At 42.7% G+C, this 14,343-nt stretch overlaps 1 protein-coding gene across 1 annotated transcript; it reads right to left on the bottom strand.

Moving 5' to 3' along the window:
• Nucleotides 1–929: 929 nt before the first annotated feature.
• On the bottom strand, nucleotides 930–13,407 carry dhh (desert hedgehog signaling molecule). Its single transcript, XM_061675866.1, has 4 exons — nucleotides 9,063–13,407; nucleotides 8,165–8,984; nucleotides 3,921–4,182; nucleotides 930–2,850 (listed from the first exon to the last, which is right to left on the bottom strand). Exons 2-4 carry the CDS (start codon nucleotides 8,561–8,563, stop codon nucleotides 2,069–2,071), a joined length of 1,443 nt encoding a protein of 480 aa, XP_061531850.1. The 5' UTR covers nucleotides 8,564–8,984; nucleotides 9,063–13,407; the 3' UTR covers nucleotides 930–2,068.
• Between the last annotated feature and the right edge of the window lie 936 nt (nucleotides 13,408–14,343).

Below are 14,343 nucleotides of genomic sequence, written 5' to 3'. Positions count from 1 at the left end.
GAGGTGGCGGAAATGAAGATGTTGAGGCCAAGTTGGATAAAATTAGAAATGAGCTCATCAGAGGGACAGCCAAGGTTTGATGTTTTGGAGACAAAGTTAGAGAGAGCAGACTTCAATGGTTTGGACACGTCCAGAGGCTAGAGTGAGTATATTGGTAGAAGGGTGATGAGGATGGAGCTGCCAGGCAAGGGAGCTCGAGGAAGACCAAAGAGAAGGTTGATGGATATTGTGAGGGAAGACATGAGGGCAGTTGGTGTTTGAGAGGAGGATGCAGGAGATAGGCTTACATAGAAAAGGATGACGCGCTGTGGCGACCCCTAAAGGGACAAGCCGAAAGGATAAGAAGATACAGTATATGTATGATATATAAAAAATATTAGACCAACCTTGTTTCTTCACTTTCTTGTTTCTTATAATACCTGGTACCACTAAAGGCATTTTACCTGAAGAATACAAAAGCTTAATTGTATTATAAAATATAATTTTGGTTATTATCAAGAAAACCATGGAAAATGGCTGGAGCTAGATATCAGCGCTAATATTCAACTCTTATGAGGTATTTCGTTGTCATTATTATATTTGTCCAAACAAAGGTACCTTGAGTTGCAACAGACAAAAATGAACAAGAAACTGAACAAGGGTTCTAATATGTTTTTCCATGACTGTATCATTTCTGTATTTATACATACTTTACTCATACTTAATACTGTGTATCTATAGCTTTCAAGCTTTTTTTTTTTCTTTTCCCCAAGCTGCTAGTGTTCAGTATTCTTGTATTTGACTGCATTTGATTTCTCCCATTGTAAGCAATACTGCGGACTCTGAGGTTACGTCCCGGTGGCGAATGCTAACGTGTCCGCAGGAGGCAGGAGCTATTTGGCACTTTGAAGCCATTTCATTCTTGCTGCTCCCGCACAGTCGTGTGCAGACAACTTGTCGGAAGGCAGGCAGTCATTGGCTGACTGTCGGCTTTTGGGGTACTGGCCTTTAAGACACATCAAATGGACATCAAAATACCTCAGTACGGTACTGGTTTCGGTACTTGGTGCAACACGACAGCAAATAATTCCCAATATCTTGCTTCTCCGACTTGTCACAATCATCCCGATTTCATGTTCCTCCATTTCTTTCTCCCTTTTCTGTTTTCAAATGTAGGGCATAAAAGTGTTAAAAAGAAAAACAGAAAACTTGAGTTCCTTGTTAAATTAAATTTTAATGCCATCCATCCACTTTCTTCCGTTTATCCAAGGTCGGGTCACGCGGTCTGTAGTTTTAGCATGGAAGCCCAGACTTCTCTCTCTCCAGCCACTTCATTCAGCTCTTCCGGGGGGATCCCGAGGCGTTCCCAGGCGTGTCCTGGGTCGTACCTGGGGTCTCCTCGCGGTGGAGCATGCCCCTCCTTAAGCCGTCATCTTATCGTGGTGGAGGGGTTTGTCTATCCCAATGATTCTAGGAGCTAAGTTGTCTGGCAACCTAACTGGCAACAACAAAAACAAACAGGTCCTAGGTGAGGGGCCAGACAAAGCATGATTCCAAAGACCCCTGTGTTGTTTAAAGATACTGAAAGCCGTTTTCCCTTGCTGGGCACGGGTCACCAGGGTCCCCCTCTGGAGCCAGGCCTGGAGGTGGGGCTCGAAGGTGAGCGCCTGGTGGCCGGGCCTGCGCCTATGGAGGCGGGCCAGGCACAGCACGAAAGTATAACGTGGGTCCCCCTTCCCATGGGCTCACCACCTGTGGGAGGGGCCATAGGGGCCGGGTGTAACGTGAGCTGGGCAGTGGCCGAAGGTGGGGACCTTGGCGATCTGATCTCCGGCTACAGAAGCTGGCTCTAGAGACATTTTAATATTTGATGAAAAAAAGTGAGGACATTACATATGGTGCAATTATTAAAATATGAAACATATATTACATATCAGATAGTACAAAAATATAAAACAAAATCTATTGATTTGAGAAAAATTCTAATGCATGTGGAAAAAAAACTGTCCATGATGATAATGTCTATATTCAAACAGCAAAGAAACACTTGAAGTGTTAGTGATCATGATGTTAAAAGAAAACTTTACTTTTAGGGATGAAAAGTGTTTGGGTCTAAAATGATCGATCCCACACTGTACAATACTCGAGCATACCAGTGCACGTTTGACGTCTGATAATTGAGTGTCTCTTTCGTTTCCATTCTCCAAGCTCCATCCACATCCTGATGTACAATAGGAGAGCTATTACTCACATAGAAACCTGTATTACAATGAAGTGAGCTTGTGTTAGTGCAAGTCGTCTGCTCCTGCGTTGTGCTTTCCCCCCAAAGTAGGCGTTTGAATGAGGAGATGAGTCGCAGAGGTCCAAACGCCCAATGTGCCAGCGTGTGCCCTTCCACTAGTGCGTAGCTGGACACGAGCACCCCGTCCACAAACAAAGTCCCATCTTCTGTCAAAGGTGCGTACACTCCCGTGGTCTCTTGGATTGAAAGGTAACTGATTCGAGATGGACGTATCTGACCGTCTGCTCGGTGGATTAAAACGCAGTGCTGGGCTCGGGCTCTGCTGGCGAATCGTGCTCGGTACTTACTATTGTCAAGTGCGCAGTCGGGGTCTAAGAAGACTAGGTGGTGTGGCGTGACAACCAATGTATGGCCGTCTTCTGTCTCCAGAGACAGAAAAGTGACCCGGGCTTCCTGATCCCGGTGCAGAAAGAACAGGATTGGGCTAAATACTATTTGACCTGTCGTAGACACGGCCATCACTTTGTCCCCAGGAGCTAGTGTTGACATGCGCTTATGCCCCCCTCCAGCAGCAGTCACCCGGGCCCAGCCTGGGAAACAGCCTCCTTTTTCCACTGCAACTGAGTGATCTGCAGAAAGAAACAAAATAACATACAGTGAGTGGAACCAAAATCTCGGGGGGGTGGGGGCGGGGGGGGGGGGGGGGATGCCTCAAAAGTAAATCAACCAGCTCTGAACTGGTAGGAAAAGACGGCAACTGCTCGGGAACTTCCGGGGGAATGCTATAGGCGCTAAGCCAACTGGATAGCTAGAAAGGACAGTGTTTACACTGTCCTTCCTCGTTACAGAGACACTCCTCAACGTGACCTTTATTGGCGCTGAATAAGCTACATTTATGACAAGTATTGTTATCACTAAAGAAGGACAAGGAGCTACACACCAAGCAAGAAGTGAGAACAGGAGAATACGGAGAAGCCATGCTAACTATGAAGTTAACCTAAAATGTAGACGAGCGAACCACCAGAATACGTGCTTAGATGGTACACTAAACTTATAGCAAAAGTCTGTCTGGAACCGCATTACATCAGAGCGTAAACAACTATGAACAGCAAATTAGTAGGTAAATTAACACGTTTCTAGAGAGAAAATAATACAACAGCGACAAAGTAAGCACACACAACAAGTCCGAAAACCGGCAATGAATCAGTACGTTACCATGTATGTCAGCCAGGAAAACTATTTTAGTTAGGGCTAAAGTTAGGGCTGCGTGGGTTTTCTCCGGGCACTCCGGTTTCCTCCCACATCCCAAAAACATGCATTAATTGGAGACTCTAAATTGCCCGTAGGCATGACTGTGAGTGCGAATGGTTGTTTGTTTCTATGTGGCAACCAGTTCAGGGTGTACCCCGCCTCCTGCCCGATGACAGCTGGGATAGGCTCCAGCACGCTCGCGACCCTAGTGAGGAGCGGCTCAGAAAATGGATGGATGGATATATTATTTTCCTATGGGAAGTAATCACAGAACAAGCTTTACGGTTACAGTTTTTTGCCTTTATTCTATTTTTATTCCCCCCGACAAATTTGGTGTATTTTCAGATTGTACAATGCTGTCTATTAATTCCCTTTTGGACCATGGAGTGGATTCCCTGACTCATTTTACCTGCATCGTAGTGTATTCTTATGAAAGCCGTAATCTTACCAGCTTTTACAGAGCAGTGGATGTGATATTTGGACTCGTAGTGGACCCAGTCGAAACCTGCCTCCACAGCCAGCTGGGAGAGCAGTCCGTATTTGTCCGTGTCTCTGTCCTCAGTTGTGATGTCCACAGCCCGACCTTCATAGTGCAGAGATCCGGGAGGGTGGTGACCATCCTCGTCCCAGGCCTCTGTCACCCGCAGGTGCACGCCTGGCCACTGGTTCATCACTGCTATCGCCAGCCTATTCAAACACTCCTTGCAGCGCTAGAATAAAATCAAAAACAGGGAGTGAATATTCAGATTTCAGAGCCTGCGTCATAAGCATATAATATACGTAATAATAGAAAAATAACACAGGAAATGATGTTGTTTCCAGCAGCTGGAGAGATGCCAGTTCCCAGGTAATGCCAGTGTGCCCTTCATCCGCAAAGCACTGAAACCCCACAAATGCTCAGACAGATTTTGTGAGTCAGTTACTTCAAATGTATTTATTTTTTATTGATATATCCCATAAAAGAATTGGTTGATTGACTTATTGTAAATAACATGAAAAAAATATATAAAAATATATATTAAAAAATATATATAAATATATGTTTTACATATACAGTACATTACAGTTGTTTTATTTGACTAAATACTTGGTTAGTTAAGTCTATTAAAATTATGAATGCCACAAAAATTCTACACAGACATTTTACATTTTTATTTCCCTCTCCGAATGACCTGGCCCAGCTTTCTGTTTTTAAAAATAAAATGTGTCCCTTGAGCAGTAGCACAAACGTTTGCCCAATGCCCACCCCTGAATGTAAATCCAGGGGACTAGCTACTTCTATAGGGTGTTCTTCCTCTTGTGCACTAGAGGGCACTATCAAGTTTCTTGACTGTCAAGCTGCTGTATTAAATACAAGAACGTATTAAGCTGGACTGTGTTGAAGGTTGCTTCTACATATATTGAAACTACTACAACAAAGCTAATATTTTGTAACTATATACAGCATTTCTCTTTTTAATAACAAAATCTAAGTCATGTAAAAATAAAACCCCAATTCCAATGAAGTTGGGAGGTTGTGTTAAACAAAAAAAAATAATAATAATAATAATAAAATAAAAAAAACAATACAACAATTAAAAAAATTTAATGTTCAAACTGATAAACGTTATTGTTTTTAACAAATAAATAACATTGAATTTTATGGCTGCAACACGTTCCAAAAAAGCTGGGACAGGGACATGTTTACCACTGTGTTACATCACCTTTTCTTTTAACAACATTCAATAAACGTTTGGGAACTGAGGACACTAATTGTTGACGCTTTGTAGGTGGAATTCTTTCCCATTCTTGCTTGATGTACATCTTCAGTAGTTCAACAGTCCGGGGTCTCTGTTGTCATATTTTACACTTCATAATGCGCCACACATTTTCAATGGGAGACAGGTCTGTACTGCAGGCAGGCCAGTCTAGTACCCGCACTATTTTACTACGAAGCCATGCTGTTGTAACACATGCAGACTGTGGTTTGGTATTGTCTTGCTCAAATAAGACTAGGGCGTCCATGAAAAAGACGTTGCTTGGATGGCAGCATATGTTTCTCCAAAACCTGTGTTTACCTTTCAGCATTAATGGTGCCTTCACAGATGTGTAAGTTGCCCATGCCATTGGCACTAACACAGCCCCATACCATCACAGATGCTGGCTTTTGAACTTTGTGTCCATAACAGTCCGGACGGTTCGTTTCCTCTTTGGCCCGGAGGAAACGATGTCCACAATTTCCAAAAACAATTTGAAATGTTGACTTGTCGGACCACAGAACACTTTTCCACTTTGCATCAGTCCATCTTAGATGAGTTTGGGCCCAGAGAAGCTGGCGGCATTTCTGGGTGTTGTTGATAAATGGCTTTTGCTTTGCATAGTAGAGTTTTAAGTTTCACTTACGGATGTATCGCCGAACTGTATTTACTGATATTGGTTTTCTGAAGTGTTCCTGAGCCCATGTGGTGATATCCTTTACACATTGATGTCGGTTTTTGCTGCAGTGCCGCCTGAGGGATCGAAGGTCACGGCCATTCAATGTTGGTTTTCGGCCTCGCCGCTTACATGCAGTGATTTCTCCAGATTTTCTGAACATTGTGATGATAATATGGACCGTAGATGATGAAATCCCTAAATTCCTTGCAATTGTACGTTGAGGAACATTGTCCTTAAACGTTTCGACTATTTTCTCACGCACTTGTTCACAAAGAGGTGAACCTCGCCCCAGCTTTGCTTGTGAATGACTGAGCAATTCAGGGAAGCACCTTTTATACCCAATCATGGCACCCACCTGTTCCCAATTAGCCTGTTCACCTGTGGGATGTTCCAAACAGGTGTTTGATGAGCACTCCTCAACTTTTTTGGCGTCCCAACTCAATTGTATCAGGTCTTTTTTTCTCGTATATGTTTTTACTTCTTTCGTAATGATATAGAACTGTAATATCTGTTGAAAGCAATATTTGTTGCACTCCCATATATCATAGCATGGGGACATTTGGGTTTCTGGGGGAAAACGTTTGCCTTACAGCGACTGCATATTTTTGCATATTAAATAAGGACAATATGAATATGGATTGATTCCAGACAAAGATTACAGTTGGTCATTTCTGTGCTGTGTACAGTGGATGGCATGTTTGAACTTTGAAACCCACTCAAGCACAAATGTCCTATACTTGTTACCATTTATTAACAGGGTTAAGCTACTCTAAGTGCAATATGTGACTCCATTATACACCTCAGTGCTCTCAAGTGTGACCATGAAGAAATTTTGTCTCATAACACTGTCTCCCATGTTATGATTGTTTGCTGGCACATAAATTCCTCCTCTCCCTCCTCAAACAATCGGAATATGAGTAAAAGGCTACAGTAGCAAGTTTGCCGCATTCCTTTGCCTTTTTCAACAGGGTGACAGAATAATCAAGGCCATTCTCCGTCTTTGTCGGCTGTGCCAAGCATAACTTTCACCCCGGAAACATTTGATCAGAATTGCGACTACTAGGCCTCCCGTGGGCCGTCGTATTTCCAACTCCCAGCATAGTCGCACGCTGGTAAAAGGATGGTGTGGGTGTCGAAAGTGATGCGCTCATTAGTTGGGATGTTGCGAGCCTTCTGGCCTTTGACTGAATATCATTTGTCTAGAAGCGAAGAAAAGGAGTCGTCTAAAGCTGAGCATGGGAGAGAGCGCCACTACACACAAGGCAAAGGGGAAAATGTATTGGCATGCACTTCGGAATGTGACAGCAAAGGGTGAGAAAGAAAGGGACAGAAAGCAAACTAGATACATTTTCCTCCCAATGCCATTGAAGAGAGGCATTTCATTGTCACAACTACAATAGTGGCTTTTCCAACGGTGCCATTACTTCAGCAGGCGGGAATTTTGTATAGGCGACCTTTCTCCAAGTGACGCACAATGAGCGTCTTTCACATCTGAGCAAAAAGAGGGGCACAGCACACATGGACACACTCAAAAGTGGGCATGAGAAGGGCACACATTACAACCACTCATATTCATCACATAGCTTTATTTCCTAAACAAGCAAAGTAAGCCGCCGCATCACTGAAGGAGAAAGCATCGCTTCCCATCGTATGTGCAGATGCGTGGGAAAACAACGAGTTTGGGCTCGAAAGCCCATCCAGCCAAATCGTAACTCAATGTATTGATGATAAGCAGGTCCATCCCATGTGCACCTGTCATAGCAGTATTCCCAAGGTGTTTGGTTAAAGATTAAAATGTGCTGCATGTTCCTGAATGGGGAACTTGGCCTCTTATGTGGTGCAGTGACTGGCAACCAGGGTGGGGGGAATGGTGGGGAGCAAACATCAAACATCAAAACGGGTCAAAGTGGGCAGGCTGGGCATCGATCACCCTGACAACAATTGTTTTTCAAGGGTGAAAAAGGTATCGACGGCCTCATATAGGACAATTAGTTTTCACGATGATAAACTTGGACCTGAACCCCAGGCAGCACCGGACCTTTGCTTATGTGCAAGTGTTGAATTAGATCCTTATTTCTCAAGAAAAGGGAAGGGGAGTTTGCTTTTAAACCGACTCACTCTTTTGTTTGTGTTAGGAGCCTGGCAGGGTCACAGACGACAGACAATGAATGAAGGTGATGTCACTGATTTGATTGGTGCAAAGTAGTATACAGTAGCAGTGTGACGGAGGCCTCATTGGGGCAAATTAAGGGAAGTGAACACCAAAGTCAGTCTTACCTTTGTCATGAAGCGGTCCGCATTGGTGTTCTCTTCATCTTTAAAGACAATATCTGGGTTGTAGTTGCACACCAGTTCATTGAAGCGCTCCGAGCTCCTTGTGATCTTGCCCTCTGCCCTCCCGCTGGCCCCTAGGTTATTCTCTGAGAAGTTGGGGGAAAATTGCTTGTAGTGCATGGGCGTCAGCTTCCTGGGCCTGGACCGGACGCCGTAGCCGGGGCCCGGCCCGCATCCCTCGGCCAGGCACAGACAGGTCAACAGAGCGAGTAGGCCGAGCCGGGCGCTGTGGGCCCGGCGGGGCTGCTTCTTCATTGAGGAGGCTTGATGCTTCAGGTGGGGGACATGTAGGCTGGGGTCAAAGCTTGGTCCATTCCAAAGCACTGATAATAGCTTGAGCATGAAAACTCAATTTGTGTTAGGACATCCTTTTGGCTTGAAAATGAACCAGAAAGTGCAAGTTCATCAACTCTTAACACCTATAACACATTTCAATAGGATTCTGTGCTACGGTTGCACTCATGTGTACTTGCTTATTTAAAGCCACCTGAGCATTTTGAGTCATCTTCATCGTCTACCTGTCACGACATGGCCACTTTTCCGCACAACTGGCGCTCCAAATCCCCCCTGCTAAAAATCCGACTGCCACGGTGTCATCCTCTTTTGTCTTCCTCTTTTGCGCCCAGCGTCCACCCGTGGCGAGTCGCAGCACTCCTGGCCACCTTGCAGCAGTCATTGGGTCTTATTAGAGTCTGGAGCAGATTGCCCTCCCTTCCTCTGCGCGCTCCCACTGCGCCGGGATAGCACACGCCTCCAATTCACCCTTTGAAAGGACACATGATTAGTCTACTTGTGTTAACACAATGACACCACTCCACCCCCGCCATCCTCTCTTACTCACAACATATCAGACGTATCAGATCAGGACGCTGGCCACTTGTTGCTTGCTTCCAATTGCGAAGACGAATGGGTGTGACAGTTCAAATGCACTTTTGGGCTCATCAATCAATAACCAGGAAAAACAGGTCAAATGTTAAGGGGAAAAAAAAAAATTTCAAGTTTGTGTTAATAATAGATGGACTTGAAAGTGAAGGTCATGCAGAGAAAACAAGTGTCCAGCCTTGACACCCCGAAAAGGTTCCCCTACTTCCTGTGTTTGAGGAACCAAGTTGGTGCCCCCGAGACCTTTCTGCTGAAAACACTCGAAAACAACATTTTATTTATATCCATCTCAGAACAATAGCTGGGAGAGCCATTAAATGTGTCTGATAATAATGCTATAAATTAGGCGAGTACAATCATTTGTAGTCCCAAGGCTGACATCTGCTATCACATGGTTACGAGTTTAATTCGTTTTGTAACCACGCTCGTAACTTTTATATCAAAACATCTTTTTCCGTTGAAGTGAATGGAGAATGCCATTAATCCGTTCCAGCCTCTCCCCGAAAACAACAACCCTCTAGTTTCCATGATTTATTTCAAAATACATTGAATATGTTTGAAGATAAATGCTGAAACAAATAGGCGTGTTTAGTCTATTTTGGGGGGTGCGGAAGCATCCCTAAAGTCAGTAAAAGCAACCCCAAAATTTGAGAGCACTTTAGAATTCTTTTTGAATGTGTCCTTTTTTAACAAGCTAGCAAAATGTAAATAAAATACAATACAGTACTTGGTTGAAACGTCATATTTTAATTATTTAATTTCCAAAAGTAATTTGTTGGGGGGAGCAGGGAGGGGGTGCTTATGGACAGTTCTTCACGCACACAGCGTCTCACAGTTTGGAGGTGGGCTCTATTTTTCATAATTTTGGAGCATATACAACATGCAATTCTCTTTGTTTTGCTGTATGTTTAGTTTTATAGTAACCTTCAACTGGGAGGAGCAATAAACAGCTTGCAGCTTCGTATCTCAAGGCACCACTGTACACGGAAGTTGGGGGGGGAAAAAAAGGTCAGAATGTCTCGCCATTCTAGTTCTAATCTAGGAATACTGCAAACCCCCAGAGCGACTCCAGGCATGATTAAGATTCAGATTTTGCACCTAATTGTTGAAACCTAACAAAAGTAATCACACCAAAAAGTGTTCATATTTTGGTAAACCTATTTAGCTACCTGAGTAGGGAAAACAATCAGAAACTAGTCTCAGAATGATACTGTGCCATTCAGCGCCATCTATCTATCGATCGATTGATCTATCTGTCCATCTATCCATCAATCTATATCTATCTACCTAATCTACCCACACGGTATCTCTCCATCTGTTTAATTCCTCATGTGCCGGATCATGTTCTAAATAAGACTTACAACGCTGCGGTGCTCCTGCAAAGGTCACCAAAGGTTGCATCCTCGCTGGGGAAGATTTCAGAAGATCCCAGGATGTTGTAGGGAAGGGTGGCAGTGTGAAACAGCATATTCCTGTCCTAATGAATAAACAAGACCGAGCACAAGTCTGGTGCATGGAGCACAGATGAGAGCTAGCAGCCTCCATGACAAACGCGGGACTCGACTCAGACACACACAAAAAAAGTAACATTTACATCGTCGACATGTTTCATCAAAGCAATTTGAGAATGTAACATGAAAGGGAGTAAAGGAAGGAAGCAAGCATCTGTGGGCTGCAGATGGAAATAAAGTTGTGGTTATTCTTTTTTTTTTTGGCACCCAATCCTTCTGCCTCCCCCTTGTTGCCGCTCTCTGCCTCTTCTGAACTTCTTACTCCCCCATTTCAGGATGGGAGTACATGGCTGGGTGACTGCATGAGCTTCCTGCGAAGCCACAAGAGGTGTTACAGTACCTTAGTTGCAATACATTTTTCCTCCACTTCACTCAAGAGGCATCTTATCCAATGCTCCGAACTCCAATTTTGGTTCGCCACACAATGGGGGAGAAAAAAAATCCACTAAGCAACAGCTTGTAACTTTAAAAACTCTCAATTTGGGGCAGTCGTACATCAAGGTACCACTATAACTGTATTTGCCTAAAATTGGCTTTTTTACATCAGGATTATGCTGAAAGGGTTTCCTCAACTATATTTGAGTTTCATATTAAGAATTAACCTTCAATTTTTTAAATTCATGATTTATGAGATAAAATTTATTCGATAAGTACATGAAAAAAAACATTGGACAACCAGATGCATTGTTTTAAGTGTTTTCGCATGAGTGGTAATTCTCAACACTTGTCCACAGGAGGATTATTAGAAGGTTGATATATTTTGATATGGGTGTATGTAATATGTTTATTCCCATAAATTCCTGTTAATTCCTCTGGAAAGTTTCCAACTTTGAAAATTTTAATTTCGCAACTCTAGTATTAAATAAGGTAATTCCAAAATCAGTCCATCTCTTTTCTTTTCCATTTGTCCGATCAAAGAATGTCAAGACACCTGTTGACTGTTTTTAAATTAAGGAAATGCGTAAAATAGCTAAACAAAATAGTGATTCACTTACAAAATAAACATGTGAACTAACCAGTGTCGTCATTTTCTTGATTGTGTGCGTCCCTGTGTCTGCACAAAATCTGCCAACACTAAAAAAAAAAAAAAAAAAATTTCCCCCTAATATTCATGAAAGTAAACTGTATTTGAAAGCGATAGAACGTTTCTTTAATAATGATTAAATGGCATGTACTTAAATGGGATTTTTTTCGTTTAAAAAAAAAAAAAAATTACCAAAGACTGTTTGTTGACGCTGGAGTTTGTGACTTAAGTCGAGATCTTATTTGCTTGAAAGTTTCATCTACTTGTAGCTTTCTCTCGCAATTAAAACAGTAAAAATGTAGCATGTTTTTTTTATATTGACTGTCTGTTGTCGTACTAGAGTGGCTCCAACTGCCGGAGACAATTTCCTTGTGGTTTTTTTTGGACATACTTGGCAAAATAAAGAGGATTCTGAGGTACCCCCCATGTGTCACTTCAGCATAACTGTTCTGAACATTGTATCTAGACAGTACTTCAGTTTTCCTGGCATATCATTTCTAATTGTCCCACCATTTCCCGCTCATATTAAAACGCTCCACTGGATGGATCTGTTGTAAGATCAAATGTATGCGTCGGAACAATGCTGGCTTTAACATCTCAAGTGTTTGTCTTGTCTCACGGAACTAAATAGAAGCTGTGCAGGTTCCACTTCCTCAGATGGAGGCCGCTTAAAGGGTCGGGGGGAAAGAAAAGTCAAGGATCTGACACTGCTCCAACACCCATCCTTTCTTTCTGCCCACTGACATCTCTCACTATGTTATCAGTGCAGGAAGAGGCTGGGTGGTGCATTCTGAGATGGCCGCACACCCTTAACTGTGTTTCATGTAACTTTAGTTTAGCATTTTATTGGGGCAAAACTTGTCACCTAAGCAAAATGTGAAGCATGCAAATGAACATTTGATCTTGTATTTGAATGAGAGACATTGAAGTTGTGATGATGTACATTTGGGGGGCAATAAACTGCAAAAAGGTGGAACTTCCTGACTCCAGACAAGAAGGTCACCAGTTGGATTAATCATCTGCTCACTGTGTAGAAGACAGTTTCAGAAAAACTCGCAAAACTTACGCCTCACTAAAAACAACAATAAAACAATCAAAATCACACAGGCCTGCCCGTGTGAAGCAAGCGTGCCGTGAGCGTGCACGCAGGATGCTGGGCAGAGAGTGCGAGTGCCATTATCAGTTGATTAGCCGGCAAGTCTCGCCTTTTTCCTGTGAGTGCTTCTGTCATTTGTGAGCACACAAACAAGGGTGCAACGGCATCTAATTCATTTTGGCATGCAGTTCAAACGGCCCAATGTCAGGAAAGCTAATCCGTCCCCCCTGAACTTCATTCTTATGTTTTGACAATAAAGATAGCATATCTCATCCCATTACAAGCAGCCTGTCTGCTGCCTTGTCTAAGATACGCCTGACAACAGTCTAATGGTGTGTGTCACCCAATGGGACTGCTGTAACCCTTTGATTGCAACCCTACGTATGGTTAATATTTTTGTGGCATGGAGAGGCACAGTGCTAACCACAACTGAATCAAGACTGATATGGAAGCCAGGTTTGCTGGAATAAAAAGCTGTTTCTTAGAAAAAGGCTGCCTTATTTTAGTCATGAATTATGGAAAAACAGTGCAGAACAAATTGACATCCCGAATGCCGTTGTGCCTTGCGATAAGTTACTCGACTTACGGGTTTTTGAGACACGAGCCATCGTTTGGATGATTTTTGCTTTGACATGCAAGCAAAAATTTGAGACACAAGCACTGTATGGTGGCAGTGAGTTCAGCTCACGTCACAATAAAAAGCAGTTTAGTAGATAAAGAATTCTTCCAAAAAAAAAAAAAAATTTGTTTAAATGCCACCCCCAGTTGACGTTTATTGTCAAACTAAACTTAAAAAAATTATGAGAACAACATTGTGTATTTAAAGCAACCACATAACTTTGCCCAGGTCCTCTAGCTTAATGCTAACACATTATGGGAAACGCCATAGGTAGGCTAATGAATACAAGTGTTTTGCATTATAAACGTGATCACAGAATGAGCATCTTAAGGCACCACTGTATGTACTTCAGCAATGGCTATGTTTTACATTTGACCACATTCAACTACTTAGGTCTGAGTTTGTTCATACATTTATGACAGACTCAGCAATAGTGCACTAGCCCATCTCTCAACACACCTTATATCTGGAACTTCCGCAGAGCTCAACCAGCCGCCAGATGTTGGCGTTGCGTTTGTGCACATTTGAGTTCATTTCCTTTTTGCAAAGGAAAGGCAATGAAAAACAAAAACTAAAGCAAATAAGCTTGATTAAGACATCCAACTAAACAAAACAAGAAATCCAAACAAAAATCAAGCGAGAGAAATCAATCAGGAGTCAGCCTTTTCTTGAACTAACTTCAGAAAAATGGGATGAGGAAATGGACAATTGGGAAGGAAGAGTGATGGAAGAAAGGCGGTGGGCGGATGGTGGAGACGTGAAAGGAGAAAATGTCAGTCCTGCTGATTCAAGTTTTTTTTTTTTTTTTTTTTAAATAATCTGGCACTTGCATCGAAGAAGGGAAAGCGTGGGTTAGGGCTATAGTGGCTGCACACTGCTGAAAGACAGCCCAAAATATGGCTCTCTTCTTTAGCTGATTAAAAGAAGTGCAGCAACAAAAAAAAAAAAACAAAAAAAAAAAAAGAAAAAAAAAAAAAAAGAAAAGGGGGG

The sequence above is a fragment of the Phycodurus eques genome, chromosome 1 (assembly GCF_024500275.1).
Source record: "Phycodurus eques isolate BA_2022a chromosome 1, UOR_Pequ_1.1, whole genome shotgun sequence".
NCBI classification, from domain to species: Eukaryota; Metazoa; Chordata; class Actinopteri; order Syngnathiformes; family Syngnathidae; genus Phycodurus; species Phycodurus eques.
Note: the sequence above shows the minus strand (reverse complement) of the source record. Positions and strands in the feature narration are given on the sequence as shown.